This window comes from Microtus pennsylvanicus, chromosome 20, assembly GCF_037038515.1.
Source record: "Microtus pennsylvanicus isolate mMicPen1 chromosome 20, mMicPen1.hap1, whole genome shotgun sequence".
NCBI lineage: Eukaryota > Metazoa > Chordata > Mammalia > Rodentia > Cricetidae > Microtus > Microtus pennsylvanicus.
In genome coordinates, this window is record NC_134598.1 from 36,017,021 (window position 1) to 36,038,870 (window position 21,850).

Below are 21,850 nucleotides of genomic sequence, written 5' to 3' on the forward strand. Positions count from 1 at the left end.
AGGGCTGAAATGGCTCCCAACGTGACCCCCGTCGCAGACGGGAAAAGGATAAAAAATGCGTTGTCTTGGCTACAGTTTCCCCTAGTCACGGAATAAACGTTCTGTAGGAGCCGGAAGTGGTTCCCCGGGACCTCTAGGAAAGGACGGACGTGCTCTGCGCTTGCGTTCATTGGACGGTTTTCCTCGGAGGCCAAGGCTTCCCAGGCCAAGGGGTGGCCCGGCGTGTGAGGGGCCCGCGGAGCCATCCGATTGGAGGAAAGCTGCTGGCCAAGCCCAATCGGAAGGAGCCACGCTTCGGGCATCGGGCACCGCACCTGGACAGTTCCGATTGGTGGGCTGGGGTCCCCCCCGCGCGTCCCCATTGGGTGCCGAGAGTGCGTGGTGAGGCGCGATTGGTGTGTTCGTGTTTCCCGTCCCCCGCCCGCAGGCAGCGGGGTGAAAAAGCGGCCCGACCTGCGCGCGGTTTAGTGGGCGGATCGACCGCGCGGCTGGAGGTGTGAGGACCTGAGGACTCGGGGTGGGGGGGCGGAGGCGGCTCCTGCGACTGAATAGGACTTGCGACTCTCCGTCCGCTCACCATGAGGGTCCTGTGGGTGTTGGGCCTCTGCTGCGTCCTGCTGACCTTCGGTGAGTGATCGGGCATCAGCGGGTGGCCCCCCCCACCTTCGGCGCGACCGCTTCTCGAACGTTCTGGGGGCGTTGAGCCTGGGAGGGGGCCGCCAGGAGCTGCAGAGGGTGCAGGGGGCCGTCTCCCTTCTAAGGAGACTCGGGTGATGATGATGCTTGCCCCGAGACTTCTAGGAAGAGGCCACTCGGAGCCGGGACATTTAAATGCCTTGCGGATGGAGCAGGATCGCTCCCCGAAGTCTCGCTGGCAGGGCGCGGCCTCTCGAACTCTCCTCCCGGGGGAGCCTTGCGTGGGCCCCTCCCTAAAGACTTTTGTCATCAGATCCGACCTTTGACCACCACGTCCTGAGGACCCCCGGCCCCTGCTCTCCGATCCTTCAGAAGTGTGTTTCCGTTTCCCGAAGCAGGGTTTGCAAGCGCGGGGCCTCAGGCCAGCGTCGTGGCGGTGGCCCCTTGTCCGATCCCGAAGAGCTTGGAGCGCAGTCCTTGACACGTCTTCCCTCTGGGGCCGGATTTCGGTTCCCCTCTCCAGAAGTTGCACAAACCCTGTTTGCATTCTGACCTGTGATAACTAAGGGAGGCCCACGGTTCTGCTTAGCCAGTGTAGAGGCCTCCACGCTGTGTGCAACACGTGTGAGTGTCGGTGGGGCCTGTGTCACTCACTGCCTCGTTTCGGAGGAACGCTGGACAGAAGTGATAACTGCCTGGTCTTCCCGAGTCTCCTGGGGGTCTTGAGTATTTACATTTAAACCTCAGAACACTAACTCTGAGGTTTGACACTGGTTATTAAAATCAGTACATCCCCACATCTTGTTGAATTTTGTTAACTTTAACTGTTGCCCCGTTTGGTCTTGTTCTTTGAACGGAGGAGAGGAAGCAGTAGTGTTTGAGAGTTTTTTATTTGACCTCCTTCCTCAGGGTTCGTTAGAGCTGATGATGAAGTCGATGTGGATGGGACGGTGGAAGAGGACTTGGGTAAAAGCCGAGAAGGCTCAAGGACAGATGATGAAGTTGTGCAGAGGTTGGTGCATTTGAAACTGTGTTGATAAGCTCTGGAAGTCTGTGGGACACAGGGGCTGCTTTTCTTCCTGCTCCAAACTGAGGAACAGCCAGTTGCCAGTGATACAAAGTAATCAGGAATTCTTAGGAGGACCCAGTTATCTGCCTACAGAAATCTCTCCTGCTGCAAAGAGCGACTGCTGAGTCAAGAAGGAAAGCAGAGTGAGGTTCTGGGGAGAAGCCTAGAATCTGAAAATAGATGGTCGGGATACTGCAGGCTGTACAGCTCGTACTGGGAACTCTCTAGAAACCGACAAAAGACTTGACATTGGCTTAGCTCCTTTGTTGAAGAACTTAGGCCAGTAACTTTGAAATACACTTTCTCCAATGGGTGAACAATGTTTTAAATTTTGGCCTCTTAGGGATTAGTGACCGTAATATAAAATGCTCACTGTGAGAGCAGCCATACATGAGAAACTTGCTTCTCAGTAGAGGATAGCTGGGTTTGTTTCCTAGGAATTTTAAGAACTATTTCCACCCGAGTGTTAAACAACCCATTACTGTCATGAAAATGAGCTGTTGCACTAGTGACATTTTATAAAGGCGTACATTTCACCCTTTAGCGAGACAGTCTTCAGAGGCCCCTCTTTCCTGACTGGAGACGCTCCTAAGAATGAATGCTAAGTATTTGCTTATCTGCTTTGATTTCCTTAGGGAGGAAGAAGCTATTCAGCTGGACGGGTTAAATGCATCCCAGATCAGAGAACTTAGAGAGAAGTCTGAGAAGTTTGCCTTCCAAGCTGAAGTTAATAGGATGATGAAACTGATCATCAATTCACTGTACAAAAATAAAGAGGTGGGTGTCACAGGCTTAGGACAGCAGTTTGTACCCCTGTGGTAGCGCTTGCAGCCTTTCGTAGTGGATTGTGAAGATTTAAGTATATGGTGATTGTAAAGTTTAAAAACACACTAGAAATGAATAAGAATTGCTGCTGTTTAGGGAAGGGGGGGATTAGACGCTTTCCCAGTCTTGCCTTTTAGCTCAGAATATGCTTATGGCCTGCTGCCTCGGGCAGTCACACAGGCCCAGCTGTGAGGTGTAGCAACGGAGGGTGGGAGGAGAGTATTCCCTTGTAGTTGCCACAGTCCTTTTTATAAAGAGCCACGCCTGGCTTTTTATGAGGACAGTGAAGCCGTCCTGTACCATAAAGAGTTTGTCTTTTCATGTTTTGGGGGAGAAATGAGGACTTTGGCATGGAAACCAACAAATTACTGTACTGGAGGGTTAATCTCAGTGTTAATCTGACTTCTAGATTTTCCTGAGAGAACTGATTTCAAATGCTTCTGATGCTTTAGACAAGATTAGGCTCATCTCTCTGACTGATGAGAACGCACTTGCGGGAAATGAAGAGTTGACAGTCAAGATTAAGGTAAGCTTACCTCAACTGTTTCCTTTTTAAAGTGGATGCTCAGAAGCCAGGCTCTCCATCAGTTGGATACAGTGGGTATAATATTCTATTATACAGTGGAAAATGACTTGCTAGTCACAGTGGGTTTGGTTGCAAGTCTTAGGGCTGCTTGTGGGACAAATCTGACGTTGCCTATTCTCGTTAGACATTGGAATACAGTCGTGCTAGTTATGTTGTGAATGCTTGTCTACGATGGCAGTGATCACTGTAACAGGGCCTTATGGCTCCTGAAACCAAAAATGGATACTACCTGGCCCTTTAGGAGAAGGCAGCCAAGTCCTGGGCTTAGTCATTCCACAGGCTGACTGAGCAGCCATCTGGAGTATCTAGATCTGGTTGCCACGGTGCACAGGGTCGCACGTCAATTTAAAGCCTCAGCCTGAAAGTCACACTCCACTCCCACTTGTAACTTGACTGGGCAGAAATGATCACATGGCCAGTGGATGGATGGATGGATGCATGCACATCCTACCAGGCTCCTGGGGACAGCCAGGACTATTTAATGAAGAACATTGATGATCACAAATCCCAAAATCGGGCATCATTCAAATTTAGTCCTTTTGTTTTCTGTGAAATAGTTTTCCTGGGATTTTATCTTCAAAATGTTTGATTTGGATTAGTATCTGTTCTCTGATATTAAACAAGTCTCTGCCTATTTTTCCTAAACACACTGCGCTTAAAAATGTAAAGCAATGTGCTCTTAGGGTGTGTTTTTGAAAAGTGTCGTAGAGTAGACCGTGAAGTGGCGCATCTCTGTCTAGAGTTGGTTGGGACCAAGCTGGGAACTTCTCCATGAGAGCCTGGCATTGGCATAATGTGAATATTAAGGAGCCTGACTTTCTGGTTCTTTTCTTGCTTTCAGTGTGATAAAGAGAAGAACCTGCTGCATGTCACAGACACTGGTGTAGGAATGACCAGAGAGGAGTTGGTTAAAAACCTCGGCACCATAGCCAAATCTGGGACAAGCGAGTTTCTAAACAAAATGACAGAGGCACAAGAAGATGGCCAGTCAACTTCTGAACTGATCGGCCAGTTTGGTGTCGGTTTCTATTCTGCCTTCCTTGTAGCAGATAAGGTCATTGTCACATCCAAACACAACAACGACACCCAGCACATCTGGGAATCAGACTCCAATGAATTCTCTGTCATCGCTGACCCACGGGGAAACACACTAGGACGGGGGACAACAATCACGTGAGTATCACTGACTCGGACACCAATAGATCGGGGATCCCGACTCTCAAGTTACAGCTTTCTAAGCACATGGTTTATTGCGAGCCCTGGCTTTCTAGCCCATAAAATGGGGAAATTGCTGTCGCATTGGAAGTAAGATTTGAGATGTGCAGAGGTCTGGGTACCAAAAGTTACGATTGCTGTGGTACACAGAGAGCACAAATAGGAAGTGAGCTCTCCCAAGGGAGAAGCTGACGGGAGACCTCACAAAAGGGGTAGCTCTGTGGGCTTTCCAGACTAGAGAAGGAGGTTGAGTTGTTCAAAGAAGCCTGGATAATAGAGAATGTGGCAGATGTTCGTGGAGGAATAGACTGGCAAGATTATCAGGGTAGTAACTGTAATAATGCCTCAGATACATTGGGACAGTTTCATAGCACGGTGGTTGGTTAGTAAAGCAAATGGAACTATACAACAGGTCTGGTTTCTTTCCCTCGGTAAGATTTCGTTTTTTCAAGTCCTGCATCACCAGTCGCCCATCCTTGTGAATGCCAGGTGTGCTTTGGGGTTCAGATGGGAAATAGGGTAGATGTCACACAGGGCTCAGGCTCGTTAGGGTATGCTTTGGGGTTCAGATGGGAAATAGGGTAGATGTCACACAGGGCTCAGGCTCGTTAGGTATGCTTTGGGGTTCAGATGGGAAATAGGGTAGATGTCACACAGGGCTCAGGCTCGTTAGGGTATGAAGAATAATTTAGAAGTGACAAGGAAGAAAGCATGCTGAGGGATGCCCACATTCAGGAAGAGTTATCAGAGACTTTGTGGAATGGATACTCTAGACAGCAAGCAGGCTGTATTTGAAGGCTCCAGGAGCAGTGCAGGGCGGTCCAGCTGAAGAATGGGGAAGAAGGGAGAGAAGACATGAGCCAGTTCAGTATTGTGTCTGTGCTCACCCCTCAGTCAGCTGCTGACTGACTGACAGCCTGAGGAGATCTCTGGGAACTGTGAGGAGGTCAGAGAATTGGCATCTGGTAGCATCCCTCCTGGTCACTCTTGATTTATTTTACCATGTTCTTCCTCAGCTTTTAAAGCCAGACTTGGCTCGTACACATCATAAATGTTAGTGTGCGAGTGGGGCGGGGGAGGGGGACTGCTCCTGGCCACACTCCATTCTCAGCAGTGCAGCTTCTTACAAAGCACAGAATCCCTCTGCCTGCAGACACCACGTCCAATAAACGGCATTCGTTTGATAGAACCTGTGCGTCCTCCCATATTCTCAGTCACCTGGATACTCCATCCACTTTTAGTGCGGTGTAAGCGCTGTCTAAGTGGTTCTACTGTGTTTAGGGAGCAGTGACAGCCTGGGTGGTGATGCTGTGTTGTTTAGGGAGCTGTGACAGCCTGGGTGGTGATGCTGTGTTGTTTAGGAGCAGTGACAGCCTGGGTGGTGATGCTGTGTTGTTGAGGGAGCAGTGACAGCCTGGGTGGTGATGCTGTGTTGTTTAGGGAGCAGTGACAGCCTGGGTGGTGATGCTGTGTTGTTTAGGGAGCAGTGACAGCCTGGGTGGTGATGCTGTGTTGTTTAGGGAGCAGTGACAGGAATTGGTCAGTACACGATCAGTACAGCACCAGCCATACACAAACAGCCCTGCAGGACTGACTGTAGCCCGGGTCAACAGTGCTGTGACATTGTCTACTGTTTTATTTTCACCTTCTGTCCCTAGAATGTAACTCAGGTCTTGAGGCTTAGAGGCAAGCACCTTTGTCTGCTGTGCCATCTTGTCAGCCTGAAAATTGACTCTTAATACTTCCTCTTAATTGTCTAAGCAACAGCTTCCAGTTGCTGCCAGAACTTTGCACATCACCAAGACACAGTATATGTGAGCAGAGACTTGTTACCCTAGAAAACCTGCATCATATCCTGTTGGTAGTAGGAGCCTCTAGATTGTGAGGCTTTTATTTTATTTTTCCAAGACAGAGTTTCTCTGTGTAGCCCTGGCTGTCCTGGAACTCGCTCTGTAGACCAGGCTGACCTCAAAATCAGAGATTGCCTGCCTCTGCCTCCCAAGTGCTGGGATTAAAAGTGTACACCATCACCCCCCAAGAAGCTTTTCCTTTTGGCCAGGTGAATCTGCTGTGTTTGCAGTCTGCCATGACTTGTTTCTGATTGGTGGGGGAGGATAAGGAAAATAAGCCTTGCTAAACTAGCGCTGCCGCCAGTAGAGCTTTGTAGAGCACTGTGCAGTATAGCTACTGTCGTGTGTCTGTTGAGTGCTCAAGAGTGTGCCCTCTTCCTCTCTCTCTCTTTGTAGAGCACTGTGCAGTATGGCTACTGTCGTGTGTCTGTTGAGTGCTCAAGAGTGTGCCCTCTTCCTCTCTCTCTCTTTGTAGAGCACTGTGCAGTATAGCTACTGTCGTGTGTCTGTTGAGTGCTCAAGAGTGTGCCCTCTTCCTCTCTCTTTGTAGAGCACTGTGCAGTATAGCTACTGTCGTGTGTCTGTTGAGTGCTCAAGAGTGTGCCCTCTTCCTCTCTCTGTTTTGGGTGGGGGTGTGGTTGTGCACGTGCTTGTGGATGGGAGCCAGAAACCAGCCTTAAGTCTCCGTCAGGAACTTTTTCTCCTCTGAGACGGTTGCAGTGGAGCTTGTTTAGGTTGGTGTGGGTGGTCAGCTCCAGGGTCCTGCTCTGGGTGACAAGTGCACCCCACTGCGCCCAGCTTTTGATGGGTGCCGGGGATCGAACTCAGGTCTTCAAGCTTGCAGAGCAAGTACTGTACTAGCATGTTTTTATTTAGAAATACTTGACCATTTGGTTCTAGAATGACAGTCTAAGTCTATGAAAGTAACGATGTTTAACTGTTTCTCACCTTAAGAAATGAAAATTTCCAACATCATCAGATTTTTTGCTTTGTAATGAAAACACTTGTCTACTTGAGGGAACGGGGATGTTCCCGTCCCCCCATATGTTATGTTTAGCTCACAGCCTTCTCAGGGGGAGGGGCTGCTTCCTATCAGTGTCGTTGCACAGAACTGCCTGTAACAGGAAGTAACAGTCTAGACAGTCTGGGCAAGCTGCATCTGATGGCCTGTTCTCCTTTCAGTCTTGTCTTGAAGGAAGAAGCATCTGATTACCTTGAATTGGACACAATTAAAAATCTCGTCCGAAAGTATTCTCAGTTCATCAACTTCCCCATCTACGTGTGGAGTAGCAAGGTCAGTCTGAAGAAAGGTCATGCATAATCTTGACAGGCGGGTGTATGTTGTGTGGAGATCTTTCATTTTACAGTGTTTTCTGCTCTGTAGATGGTCGGGATTAAACCAGCAGGCTTAACCATAGTTGTATTTTCTGTACCAACAGACCGAGACTGTGGAGGAGCCCCTGGAGGAAGATGAGGCAGCAAAAGAAGAGAAGGAAGAGTCTGATGATGAAGCTGCAGTAGAGGAGGAGGAAGAAGAGAAGAAACCAAAGACTAAGAAAGTGAGCCTGGCTCTCAGCCTCGGTGTTAGGGTCTGCAGGAGGAGAGCTTCCGTCCTTAAAAACTGATTTGTTTTTGAGTGTATGGGTGGTTTGCTTGCATGTATATATGCACTACTGCGTGTGTGGTACCCATGCAGGCCAGAAGAGGGTGTTGGATCCTCTGAAACGGGTGAGAGAGAGGGTTGTGAGTGACAGGGTAGAGGCTGGGAATCCACTTTCCAGTCCGTCAGTGCTCACCACAACCGTCTTTCCATCCCTAGGAGCTTCATTGTGGGTGGGGCTGGGGAAACAGGGCCTTTGTGTGCTGTGTGTTATCCTGGAATATATATAGTCGTAAATCCTCTGCATAAACCTTCTGACTTTTTGTATTAAGTCTGCCTTCTGTGTTCTGAATCTTAAGATCCTGTAAGCTTTCTGTGTCCTCTTTAGCATGTTGTGATTAATTATCAAAACATTTTCTTAACTGATTAGGAGCAGAGAAAGTAGAAGTGTTGCTGGAAATTGTTGACTTTGTGATGTTGACTGCTTTCCTTCTGTTGTTAATTACTGGCTCATTACTGAGTGAGAGACTTCGCTTTTAGCCCACAATCCCAGCAATTGAAAGGCTGAGGCTAATCCGGTTCACAATGCCATAACTTAACCTATATTTTAAAAAAGCTAATAAGTAGGATCCATATGAGATAGCAAATTATGGTCACTTGTAGGTTAACCATTGAGTGCTAAAAGAAACTTACCAAATATCCTAACTTTAGGTTGAGAAAACTGTTTGGGATTGGGAGCTTATGAATGATATCAAACCGATATGGCAGAGACCATCAAAAGAAGTAGAAGAAGATGAATACAAAGCTTTCTACAAATCATTTTCAAAGGTAAAATCTATAAGTTATTAATGAGTTGTACAAAATTATCAGCATAAAGATAATGCAAAAAAATTATAACAACCAACCATATGTCTACTGCAAGAGTATGGAGGCCAACAGTCATGAAATTTAAATTAATTTTTCTGACTTTGCAATCAAAATCCTTTTAAATTTCACATGAACCTTGGAGAGTGGTGTCTGGTTAGGAGTAGTCTCTGAGAGTAGTTCATTCCATGACACGTCTTGTTAATGAAGCAGTACAGAAGCCAAGGGTTATTCTAGACACTTAGGACTAAACTAGTTACCTTTATCATATATGTGTGTGTGCGTATGTGTATGCGATGAGTCATCTGCAGGTCTCACCAGATGCCTGAGAAACGATACAGAACCCTTAAGAGCCATTTACATAGGTAGGCATTCGGGTTCCAACATAAAACAGGACCTGAGTTACTGAATGGCTGTACTATGACCTTCAAAGAGTTCCCTTCAGTCAGACGTCACAGTCCTGTGTGACACTGAATCTGTCAGACGTCACCGTCCTGTGTGATACTGAATCTGTTTCTCTGGGGTCTTTTACTGACAAATTATTTTGGCTCCTAAGAATATAAAAGTAGAATTAGTTTTATTGCTTCTGGTCCCTGTGTTGAAGAAATGGAATGTCATGTCATCAGTAGTGGTGTTATTAGCAGTCCTCCTCCAAAAAACCCTCACGGAGTCAGCATTAGCCATTCTCTCGGCCACCTCCACACTTTGGTTTGGTTTGGTGAGGGGCTGTGGGGGTGATACAGCGCAAGCCTTTGTGCTGCTGCTTCCTATGACGTGAATAACCAAAGGACTTCCACAGGAAAGTGATGACCCCATGGCTTATATCCACTTCACTGCAGAAGGGGAGGTCACCTTCAAATCAATCTTATTTGTGCCCACATCTGCTCCTCGTGGTCTGTTTGATGAATATGGATCCAAGAAGAGCGATTATATTAAGGTCAGTGGGCTTTTAAGTATGGTCAACTAAGTTTAAGATTTAAAAGCATGATGTCCAAAAGGTGACTCTGCTCTGTCCCCATCAGCTGTACGTGCGCCGAGTGTTCATCACAGATGACTTTCACGATATGATGCCCAAGTACCTGAACTTCGTCAAAGGTGTTGTAAGTATCTGAAGATTGGGTGCGTGGGCATAGAGCAGTGGGAGTTTAGCAGGGTTGGGTCTTCTGTTTGGTTACTCAGTGGGCATCTTGCTCTCCGTAGGTGGATTCGGATGATCTCCCCCTCAATGTTTCCCGTGAGACTCTTCAGCAGCATAAACTACTCAAGGTGAGGACTTGGAGCTGGGTTCTTTGCCCTGTAGTCGGAGTACAAGGATGTTCTGTGAGGAAAACAACCTAACTCTGTGCTTAGGTAGTCTTTGACCATCCAGAAGGACTCGGCAGGCCTGACAGTGCCGCCTGTAATCTCAGCAGGGAGGTCATGAGGTCATGCTAGTCATTAACAGTGTTAGGCCATCTACCTTAACGTGAAGTTCCATCTCACAAAAGGAACTCTTTCTTTACTTTGGGGTTGTTGGGGCTCACAGCTGACACGTCCCCAACACTGAATACAACAGAACTTAAAGGCGCACATACACACCTGCTGTCTGAACAAGTTAGGTGTTCTCATGGTCACCTGGAAGACCCTCAGTAAGGCCCTTTCCCACCAGCATCGCAGTAAGGAGAAGACTAGGTGGGGTGAGCATTACAAACACTAATTCTAACTCCCTCTGAAGGAGTGCCGTGTGCTGCCTGTCCCTCAGTCAGTGGCGATGGTTCTGCTGTCTCAGTTGCTGCCTTCCTGGTCTCTACAAAGGTTTGCGAGGATTTACTAACCAGATTGCCATTTTCTGTAGGTGATAAGGAAGAAGCTTGTCCGTAAGACTCTGGACATGATCAAGAAGATTGCAGATGAGAAGTACAATGACACCTTCTGGAAAGAGTTCGGCACCAACATCAAGCTTGGTGTGATTGAAGACCACTCAAATCGAACAAGGCTCGCTAAACTTCTTAGGTTCCAGTCTTCTCACCACGCAACTGACATTACTAGTTTAGATCAGTACGTAGAGAGAATGAAAGAAAAACAGGACAAAATCTACTTCATGGCTGGGTCAAGCAGGAAGGAGGTGAGATGAGATGCTGCTGCTGGGCAGTCAGTGCTTGGGGGAAGAGGTTCATTGTTTAGCTTTTCATGGCCACTAGAGGGAAGGACACTCACCTCAAGTCCTTGTTTTATATGGTAGTTAATGCTGTAGAGACACATGCAGCTAATATGCCAAGGCAGAACTCTAAAAACACGCTTCCTTGAATTTTATAGGCTGAATCTTCCCCATTTGTTGAGAGACTTCTGAAGAAGGGCTATGAAGTTATTTACCTCACGGAGCCTGTGGATGAGTACTGCATTCAGGCCCTTCCTGAGTTTGATGGGAAGAGGTTCCAGAACGTGGCCAAAGAAGGCGTGAAGTTTGATGAGAGCGAGAAAACCAAGGAAAACCGGGAGGCAACAGAGAAGGAATACGAGCCTCTGCTCAACTGGATGAAAGACAAGGCCCTTAAGGACAAGGTACTGTGCAGAGGGCAGACTCCAGTATCTACACTCAAGAGTTATCCACAAACTTGTCTACACCTGCTGCCTTGGCGACCACTAGCGGTTGTAGAGAGTGGTGCTTTGTAGCCTCAGGTACTCGGGTACCAACAGGAAACTCATTGCAGCTCAGTGACCCCTTCATCTGCTGTGCCGAAGACCCGGGGTTCGGGCCCTAGCCCTGCACAGCAGCAGTAGAGTCAGATTTAGTACAGGCTGGAATGAGCTTGCAACTTAGAGAAGTTTCTTATTCTCAGTACTGATTTTACTGATTTTGCCTTAAGTTTTTACAGGTTTAAGTTTAAATCTGTAGCTGAAAACCAAACAAAAACAACAGATTAAGTCAGTGTCACTCGAGTGTCATTCCTGATCTGAGTGCCTGTCTATCATCTGGGGTGGTGGATGCATTGCCTGCCTGCTGATGCTCACTCGGGTCTAACGTTTCTATCCTAAGATTGAAAAGGCCGTGGTATCACAGCGTCTCACAGAATCCCCCTGTGCTCTTGTGGCCAGCCAGTATGGATGGTCTGGCAACATGGAGAGGATTATGAAGGCACAAGCATACCAGACAGGCAAGGACATCTCTACAAAGTAAGTGCCTGGGGAATGTCCCTACCATGGTGCCAGCTCTTGTCCTTCTTTGTGCAAATGTACATTTTTCTAATCTGCTCCATCTATCATCCTTACCTTCCTTATTTTCCCTTTGGGTTAAGAATAACATCCATAGGTCAGGTGATAGTGACATATGCCTTAATCCCAGCACTGGTCTGCAGAGCGAGTTCTCTCCAGGGCAGCCATGACTACACAGAGAAGCCCTGTCTGGGGTGGGGATGGTGTCCATGTTTGCATCATGACCCACCAGACAGATGTGTGATCAATCCTCTGGCCTTGGAGTTGCAGAAATCATTGAAGTCACCAGGAAAATGCTAATTAACATGAGAATGTACAGAACACACTGCAAACTCTTCATTTAATTTCTTTTAATTTAAAAAGTGAATCTTTAGGGGCTCATATATCCTTTAGCAGCACCCATCACCGTATGACTCAGTTAAGGTATTAGGGGATGAAGAAGACATTAAACCAATTCCTTATCCCAGCAGAACTTGGTTACTTGGGAGTCATCATTAAATAGTTCCTTTTATTTCATTTTTTTTAACCTAAACGTGGCCACTCCTCCTGTTAGGAGAAGCAATAGTGTTTCTTTAATTAAAGCTAGAATACATTAGGCATGTGGACCCTAAAATTGGTGTCTTAACCATTGTTCAACTTGTCTCTGAACAGTTACTATGCCAGTCAGAAGAAAACGTTTGAAATTAATCCCAGACACCCGCTCATCAAAGACATGCTGCGGCGGGTTAAGGTGAGTGGCGGTGTGCCCTCTCCTGCCTGTCTAAACTGAGCTGCAGTATAACTCAGAATACTAACGTTGACCAAACGTGCCTTCTCTCAGGAAGATGAAGATGACAAGACTGTCTTGGACCTTGCTGTAGTTTTGTTTGAAACAGCAACACTTCGGTCAGGGTATCTTCTACCAGACACCAAGGCATATGGAGACAGAATAGAAAGAATGCTTCGCCTCAGTCTCAACATTGACCCTGAAGCACAGGTTTGTGTCCGTGGCTCTTCCGCAAGTTTTAATTAAGTGGTACTGTTTGAGAAGCTTTAGTTTTCACTGTAAGAAATAACTTACTCCATGCCTGAACCCCTGGAGTAATGTGAAATGGAGAACATCCCTGTGTTTTCCTTTCTGATAGTTTCCCCGTTAACAAAGATTTACTACAGTTCTTATTAAAACTCCCATTAGAATCTTAAACTGAAGAGCAAAATGAAAATGGATGGAAGGCATTTACCAGGTTCATGGATGTCGCCCATAGGTAGAGGAAGAGCCGGAGGAAGAGCCTGAAGATGCAGCAGATGACACGGCAGAAGACACAGAGCAAGAGGAAGAGGAAGAGGTGGATGCCGGCACGGAAGAGGAAGAAGAACAGGAAACAGCAAAGGTCTGGGGGAGAGTGGGGCTGGACTGAGGCTAGCAGATAGACTTCTGATAGCTGATCGCACTGGGGTCAGTCCATGTAGAGTGGGCATGTGATACCTAGCTCAGAAGCTTGGGGGAAGGTTTTATTCCTTTATTTTATCCAACCATTCACAAGATCAGATGGATCACACACACAGAGTGCTGCCCCCTTTGAGGAAACATTCGGGGAGTGGGGAGTGCTGAGATAGGATACTCTGTAATCTGTGTCACTGCCTCCCAAGTGCTAGGATTCAAGATGTACACTACCATGCCTGGCTAACATTAGGTATTTTTAGGTTTTGATTATTTAGATTTAGACATTGATATTGGTGGGTTTTAAATTATTTGGCCAGTAAACAACTACAAACAAAATAGTATGAGCCGGGCGGTGGTGGTGCACGCTTTTAATCCCAGCACTTGGGAGGCAGAGGCAGGCGGATCTCTGAATTCGAGGCCATCCTGGTCTACCAGAGTTAGTTCCAGGACATGCTCCAAAGCTAGAGAAACCTTATCTCAAAAAAACCTAGAAAATAATATGAACAGTTTAAATGTGAGCCTTCCTGTAAGGGTTAGCGGCTAGTCTGTGAACGTCTTCTGATTTTTGTTTTCACAGGACTCTACAGCAGAGAAGGATGAACTGTAAATTACACTCTCACCACGGGCCCTGTGCTGAGAGGGAATGTGAAATGTTAGTCGTTTCTTTTCAGAGACTTGTTTGGGATGCTCCCCCACGCCCCTTCTCCCCTGCACTGTAAAATGTTGGGGTTATGGGTCACAGGAAGAAGTGGGTTTTTTAGTTGAGTTTGTTTTGTTTGGGTTTTTTTTTTAACATTCCTCATGAATGTAAATTTGTACTATTTAACTGACTATTGGTGTAAAATCTTGTCATGTGTATAAAATAAAAAAGGTCCCAAATACCCACTGGCTGTTCTCATGACACAAAGCAGGAATTCTGTAATACTTTTTCTTGTTCGTGCTTGCTGGGTTTATCCGGGTTTGGTGGCTTGTGCTTTTTCAGATGTCTTTCTTACTTAACAAGGTGGAACGCATGCAAATAATTCCCTCCAGAGATCAGAATATGTAACAGCCTTCCGGAATCCGGACAGGAAGGGAAAACTGAATACTATCTTCAGAGGTCATGGAACACTTAGATTGAGAAATCTTCACAGGTTAGGGGAAGTTGTCTAGAAACCTAGGCCGTTAAATGGGTGGTGGGGATCATGAGGGCCACAGTCTAATTAAGTCACTCACCAGTGTTTGCAGCATGCTCGCACAGGCATTCCAGCTAGCCCCCTGAGTGCTAGGATTAAAGGTGCGCATACCGTGGTAATTTTACATTAGCTGAGCATGGTGGTACACGAGACAGGAGTATCTGAGCCCAGTAAGACAGCCAGTGCCGGGAATAAATAGACCCTGCCAAAACCTTTAAACATTGCTGTCAGTGAGTGTTTGCTTGGCCTGAATGTGTGCCCATGGAAGCAAGGCAAGCAGATTTTGAATTGAAGGTCAGCCTAATCTATTTACTAAATTCCAGGACCAGACAAGGTTACATAATGAGACACTGTCTCAAACTGAAAACTCCCCTTCAGTGCCTTAGTCTGCTCATTAAGGTGGATTTACAAAGACCTTGTCTGGGGCTGGAGAAGGGGCTACAAACAACTTGTTGCTTATAGAAGACTGACATTCAGTTCCCAGAACCCATCTGGTGGCTCAAAACTAATCTATAACTCATATTCCAGGTAATCTGATGCCTGCCCTCCTGGGGCAATTCACATGTTCATACATTCATGCAATTTGTGTAAAATTTACTTATGGCAGGGGAAGTAGTTCAACAGAGGACCAGATTCAGTCCTCGGTGCCCACATGGCCTCTCAACCATGTGTAACTGCAGTTCAGGGTATCTGATGCCCCTCCTGGCTTCTGAGGGAACTAGGCATGCATGTGGTGCACAGACAGACATGCAAGCAATGCATTCATACATTAAAAAATAGGTCAGTTGTTGAATAAATTATCTTGTTCTTTATTTATAGATTGAGCAAAATCTTAAAACGAGTTCATTTCCTAGAGCTGATGGTAGAAATCTAGGCGGCAGGAGATGTGGCGTCAGGTTCTGAAGGACAACACTGGAAGTGCAGTGTGAGTTCTGAGACTGCAGACTCCTTCCTTTCCTCGTCCAAGCTTCGGGTGCAGTGTGAGCAGGCCTTGTTCTGAGACTGCAGACTCCTTCCTTTCCTCGTCCAAGCTTCGGGTGCAGCCTTCAAATATTTGGTGTTCTTGGCTGGCAGTTCCAACGCTCCAGTCTCTGACTGTCTTTACAAAATGTCCTCCCTGTGTCTGTTCTCGTGGCATTAAGACAGTGGTCACCGCATCTGGCCCACCCTCATGGCCCCAATCCTACACTTCCAGACACCGAGGGTTGAGGTCAACATTTTTTAAGGACACAGTTCAACTGCACCTTCATTTTTATATGTATAAAGAAAATGCCAATTTTAGTTCACTTTCTCAAATTTTGGGGATTTAAGCACCTTGACAAGTTGTTACTAATGTTGCAATTCCATTAGGCACACAATTCCAAAGAACTTTGAATATTTTATACAGTTTAGTACAAATACTACTTCTCAATGTTTAGACCTAACAAGCATTCTCACTGACTTTTACTTCTTTAATTTATAACTTGCCATTATAACCAAGCTCATTCAGAGAAAGAAGAATACTGGCAGGAGACATTGCAAATGTTCAGTCTCATCCTCCCGGCCAAATGCACAAAGCTGAAGCTTAGGCAGCTCTTATGAGTGCGGTCCTTCATACCTGTAATTCCACTATTTGGGAAGTGGGGGCTGGAGGACTCTCCTGAGGTCAGCATGGGCTACACAGCAAGACCTTGTTGCAGAGGCCAGCCTGCAACAGTGAGCTCCAGGTGAGACTAGAAAATACTGACCGAATCATAATAGAAGATCTATCTTATCAGTTCCTATCAACCAGCATTTGTTTTTGGATTAGATGATTTAAGAAGTAGTTTTACTCAATACATTTAAAAATATATGTGGAAAGTATTATTCACAGAATTCTTGGCAGAGTTGTACTTTAAAGCTTCTACTGCTGTGAAACCTGAGGCTCGTGGTGTCTCTCTTTCAGTCCCAAGAGCTCCGTTCTCAGTTCTCCAGGCTTTGGTGGGATCTCAGGTATTGTCTATAAAAATAAAAACAAGAGCCAAAAGACAGTTGCTACCACATTCTGAGACAAGAGTTCAATGTGATCTGAAAAGCGTGAGAAAACAAAATGCGCTGTGCATGCTACTCAGCAACAGACCATGAGGAGGACCCCGATTCATCTACATTTCTTGCTGTCTGTCTGTGTGTTTATGATTAAATCATCTGGCAGTATCTTAAATCCTATAGTACTCACAGGATACATCCAATTGATTCACAATTTCAAATGAGAATTTCAACATTTGGAAACTCATTCCTGCACAACCTGCTGCTCTCTATCATGCTCCAAGCCCAGAAAATGACAATGGTAGTTACTGTATTCAAGAGTGGTCATCGTGTAAAACGCATAAAGGAATGAGCAAAACATACACAATTCTGCCTTTGAGGAAGGCAGGAAGACAGGCATGGGTGCAGCATGTGCCGCTGAGTTTGATTCCCAGCACCACAAAAGAAAAAAGTGGCTTTCACTACAGTATGATCAAAGCTCTAAGTCTATCACAACAGAATTCTAGAACCTTCACTGCCCCAAAAGAAACTCCTCTCTCATTCCCAGTTCCCCCACAAGCCACTTCTGTCCACATATATTTGCCCATTGTATATCATGTAGTCTTTTGCATGTTTTCAAGGTTCATTCATGTAGAATCATTGAATAATTGATATTCCTTTATATAGATATATCATGTTTTATACAGGTATCTGCATTGTTCCCACCTATGAACATGAACAAGGTCAAACATCTGTATGATGGTGTATGTCTTGGTGTTTGTTGGGTGGAAACCTAGAAGGGGAATTGCTGGGACATACGCTGTTGGAGGAACTGCCAGGCTGGATTTCAAAGCAGCTTCCGACTTTATATTTCCCCTGATAGTGCATGAGGGTCCCAATTTCTTCACGTCCTTGGCAACTGTTTATGACGGACATCACACCGGTGGTTCTGACTGCGTTTCTCGGGTGGTTAAGGAGCATCTTTCTTTTCATGACTTCTGAACACAGGTATGAAGGAAGATGAGGAAGCCATCTTGCAGGTGTCTATGAGTTTTGGAGGCTGATGGGATCACAAAGGCAGAGGACCTGAGCCACGACTGTGCCTTCGTGTTCAAGGAAAAGCATCGGTACATCAGATACAGCATTCCAGAGGATAGAAGGCTGGCTTGTGGGAAGTGGAGGGGGACATAAAGACTCCGCTGGCCTCCACTCTGGGGAGAGTTCTGAGAAGAACAACCTGACCTGACTCAAGGATAAAAGATGCTGATAGACCAGGAGTGGATGGCAGAAGCTCCTATCTTAACGGAGGAAGGTGGTAACTGATGTGGCCTGAACACGGTAGGCACAATGGCGGCTCGAGAAGTGGGCAGGATGTGGATGGATCTTTCATATTCCCCCAATGGGATTTGTTGAGGCATGCAGTAACTTATGATGACTCCGGGGTTTCAGTCTAAATAACTGCAAGATGACAGCTGTCACTTCTGCTGTCCTTATGCTGGGCAACTAAAAGCATCCTTAACTGTTCCCCGCAAGTCTGCACTGAGTGCCAACCCTGGGCAGTCATCATGGTCTCTCCTCTGCTCTCTCCCTAAATCTTTTAGTTTTTATAACAATAGTGGCTGGAATAATTCCAAAAGACTAGGTGGGCAAAGGACACAAATTCCTTAAATACTAGGAAAACATACAGCATCCTATAGCAGCCAGTCACCTGGGCCTTTAAGTCTATCAGGAAAGATGCCCTGCTGCCAACGTGACCACCCAACCCGACTGACGTGGTCTAGGACCCTTAATGCGCTCATTTTTGAGACTGCTTTTTGTGTTGCTTTCTCCAAGTACAGGTAGCTGCTGGTAACAACTCTTGTACACGTCCGGTAGTAATGAGATGAATCAAGTCAACCTCACAGGATCAAAGTCTAGGCATTATTTCCTTGGTTAAGAGCTGCTGGGAACTATTCCTGCAGAAGACACAAAACTGCATTTCTGTGGCAAGTTCTTGCCACTTTTTGTCTCCGCTAAGTTTCTTGACATTCACTATCATCCCTCCCCCACCCAGGACAGGGTTTCTTTCTGTAACCCCAACGGTCTCAGAACTCCCTCTGTAGACCAGGCTGGCTCACTCTAACTCTTAAAGAGACAGTCTTTAAGTGTTAAGAGCGAACTGTTAGAGCACTGTTTAACCGAACACCCCGAATGCTCTACACGTCAAGAGGGGCCGAGCAAATGAACGGACGGAATGCTGGGGTGTGGCCCCAGGATGGGCACGAGCCCCGCAGCACTCACCAGGTCAGGCCGGTAGTACCAGTGCACCACCTGGGCCCCGGCGCACATGGCCAGGAGGCTGGAGGAGAGCATTTTCACGTAGGCGGACCAGGGCACGCCCCCGGGCATGGTGGAAAGCTGGCAGGCAAGGAAAGGGCGCGGCGTTAGAGGGGTGGGTGGGTGGCTTCTACACTGGGCGATGATTGGGGCACCCGGGGTGCAACCCGCGCGGCTCCCTCCTCGGTGACCGGCGAGCGGCGCTGCACCCGCTCGGCTTAGTAGGTGGAGGGCGGGCCCGGTGTGTCCTCACCCCTTCCGCCTGTCAGGGAGCAGCTACTGCCCCTCGCTCCTGCCCCGGACCACGCGAGCTCGTGCGCAGGGAGACCCGAGGTCCCGTCAAGCCGCGGAGCGCAGAGTCAGGGGGCTGGACCCAAAATGCAAAGGCACCGGCGCCACGCCGGAGCGGAAAAACGAGGGCAATGCGTGCGCAGGCGCATTCGTGTGCTTCTAGCGGAAGTGAGGCGCTGAGTTTGTTTTTCGGTTTTTGTTTTGATCGCTTCCACGTTTTTAGGCAGAATGTTCGTGGTCACTGTCCCCATCCTGTCGTTTGCCTTCCCTGGCCATGATGTGGTATTTACGGTATCATTTCTCCTTTCGCACAAAGGAAGCGACACGACCCCGTCCCCCTCCCGTGGTTAGGAGGAGAGATTTCGCAGCTGCACCCGTAGTGCTCCTGCCAGAGGTCACGCTCTTGAGTCGCGTTTCTCAACTTGTGGGTCGGTACCTCTTGGGTCAACCTGGGGGTACCATATTTACATTGTAATTCATAATTGTAGCAAAATTACAAATTAAGAAGTAGCAATGACATAATCGTATGGTTGGGGGTCACCACAACGTGAGGGATTATATTAAAGGGTCAGAGCATTAGGAAGGTTGAGAACACTGCTCTGGAGAAAGATCAAAGGTCTTTTCTCCCTGGTCCTGAAGGTCTTTAGGACTTTACATAGAGTCACGCCCAAGCATGGTGCCTTTGAGAGACAGTGTTTCTGGAAAAGAGACCTCCAATCTATGCAACTCAACCTGAGTTTTTAAAGATTGTGCTCGGTGTATGGATTCGTTTTTTCCTTTTTCTTTTCTTCTCTTTGTTTTACATTACAACCACAGTTTTCCCTCCCATCCTTCTGTGAATTCATTTTTGTTAAGCAAACTGCAAGAATTAATTCTGAAGAATTAAGGTGGCATTGTGTAACGTGAATCGTGAGACCATTTTTACAACTTTGGCCCTGAAAATGGCTCAATGAGTGAGGTTTGTTGCTAAACCTAACCCAATTTTGCTCCCCCGTCCCTACGTGGTGGAAGCAGAGGGCCAACTCCATGAATTGTTCTCTTACACACACCCACACACGCACACTTTTTTTTTTTCACGGTAATTGTAAGGTCCTGTATCTGATCAGGACACCCAAGACCATGTTCTCTGCACCAAGATTTCTTTGCCCGAGAAGGACTGGGCAGAGAATAAGAACAAAGACAGGAGATAGAAGATGAGGAAGAAAGGGGAAGGGAACAGGAGAGAAAGTGGAGGATTATTTTGGGGGCAGGAGGAGGACAGACGACTACAAAGGATTACCTCTAGATAGAGAGGAGGCAGACATGACCCATGGGCAAATGGAAGTTTATAAATGTAAAGGGGGAAACCCAGTGTTAGGATGAGTTGGTGTGTTTTGAATGGACATGTTACTTAGGTGAACCAAAGGGGGCTTTTGATTACTGGACATCAATACTTTGACAGCTGAGCATGAGCCCTTGCCTGCAGCTGCTCTGAGCACAAGACCCTGATGGTGAAGTGGGTTCTGATGAGGCCTGCAGCTGAAAGATCCCGAGATCTGGGGAGTGGCCAGAGCACTCTATAAGTTGCCCCTGAGCACATAAAGTTGGCATTCTTATATATCAAGGATGACTCGTGTCCATGTCTGTCTCTGTGTCTCTGTCTATGTGTTTTTAAGTTTCCGGCTTGGTTCCCAGCGCTCTCTCTCTCTCTCTCTCTCTCTCTCTCTCTCTCTCTCTCTCTCTCTCCCTCTCTCCCTCTCCCTCTCCCTCTGTGTGTGTGTGTGTGTGTGTGTGTGTGTGTGTGTGTGTGTCTCCCCTTCCTCACCCCCCCCCCTTTTGGTTTTCATGAGGCAGGGTTTTTCTGTAACAGCCCTGGCTATCCTGGAACTCACTTTGAACACCTCAATCTCAGAGATTCGCCTGCCTCTGCTCCCACTGAGCGCTGGCATTAAAGGAATGCGCCCCACTCACTACCTGTCAGCTTTTGTTAAAATATCCCAGAATGAAAGACACATGGAGCACAAACCCATGACCCTCTCTGGGCTCACGTATCACAGGAGGGAGAAATCTTTGTAAATTGACACACATGAACCTCTGTCATGGCACAAACTAGGCAAGTCTAATTCACATCCATGTTTCTCATCATGTAACCTGAAGAAACAGGAAAGCTTATCACTAGAAGAGTTGTCTAAGGGAGTCTGGCGCTAACAACCGTGACAGATGTCAAGAAACAAAAACCCATTCCGAGAACCCAAAGCCACGTGTGGTGACACGCATGTAATCCCAGTCAGAACCCAAGAGACTGACTTAGGTTGTTGAGGCCAGTCAGCACTGCGGCCACAAAGTTCTAAGTCAGGCAGGGGTGCAGTGAGATCGTCTCTAAAACCAAGAACCGCTGAGAAGTAAAAGTGGGATTGGTGTATAAGATCGAGGGAAGCCGCGATGCAAGCAGCGTCATGGACTTAAAAGGTTAGTGTTCGCCCAGCTACTAAGAGCCTCGCTTTAGCTTTACAGATTCATAAACTGAGGCCCAAAAGGCAATAGCCTCCAACTCTTAGCGTTTCCATTTCCAAACAGAAAATCCCCCACTCCCCATCACAGTTACAGTTTAAATTTATTATTATTATTGCTTTTTTTTTTTTTTTTTTTGGTTTTTCGAGACAGGGTTTCTCTGTAGCTTTGGTGCCTGTCCTGGAACTAGCTGTTGTAGACCAGGCTGGCCTCGAACTCACAGAGATCCGCCTGCCTCTGCCTCCCGAGTGCTGGGATTAAAGGCGTGCGCCACCACCGCCCGGCTATTATTACTATTTTTATTGTGTTTTGTTTTTGCTTTTCGAGAGTGGGTT

At 47.0% G+C, this 21,850-nt stretch overlaps 2 protein-coding genes across 3 annotated transcripts; one reads left to right on the top strand and one right to left on the bottom strand.

The window, feature by feature from the left end:
• The first annotated feature begins 151 nt into the window (after positions 1-151).
• Positions 152-14,141, top strand: Hsp90b1 (heat shock protein 90 beta family member 1). Its single transcript, XM_075954639.1, has 18 exons — positions 152-627; positions 1,546-1,648; positions 2,341-2,482; positions 2,940-3,056; positions 3,958-4,289; positions 7,364-7,475; positions 7,621-7,740; positions 8,493-8,609; positions 9,445-9,582; positions 9,668-9,745; positions 9,846-9,911; positions 10,480-10,749; positions 10,941-11,186; positions 11,662-11,798; positions 12,489-12,567; positions 12,658-12,813; positions 13,082-13,207; positions 13,838-14,141. Exons 1-18 carry the CDS (start codon positions 579-581, stop codon positions 13,865-13,867), a joined length of 2,418 nt encoding a protein of 805 aa, XP_075810754.1. The 5' UTR covers positions 152-578; the 3' UTR covers positions 13,868-14,141.
• Positions 14,142-16,192: 2,051 nt separating this feature from the next.
• Uqcc6 (ubiquinol-cytochrome c reductase complex assembly factor 6) lies at positions 16,193-19,112 on the bottom strand. Of its 2 annotated transcripts, XM_075954640.1 has the most exons (3): positions 18,988-19,112; positions 18,699-18,815; positions 16,193-16,413 (listed from the first exon to the last, which is right to left on the bottom strand). In XM_075954640.1, the coding sequence occupies exons 2-3, from the start codon at positions 18,804-18,806 to the stop codon at positions 16,318-16,320; spliced, it is 204 nt and encodes a 67-aa protein (XP_075810755.1). In that variant the 5' UTR covers positions 18,807-18,815; positions 18,988-19,112; the 3' UTR covers positions 16,193-16,317. The 2 variants fall into 2 exon arrangements, with proteins under 2 accessions (XP_075810755.1, XP_075810756.1); XM_075954641.1 differs by lacking the exon at positions 18,988-19,112 and having other exon boundaries at positions 18,699-18,981.
• Between the last annotated feature and the right edge of the window lie 2,738 nt (positions 19,113-21,850).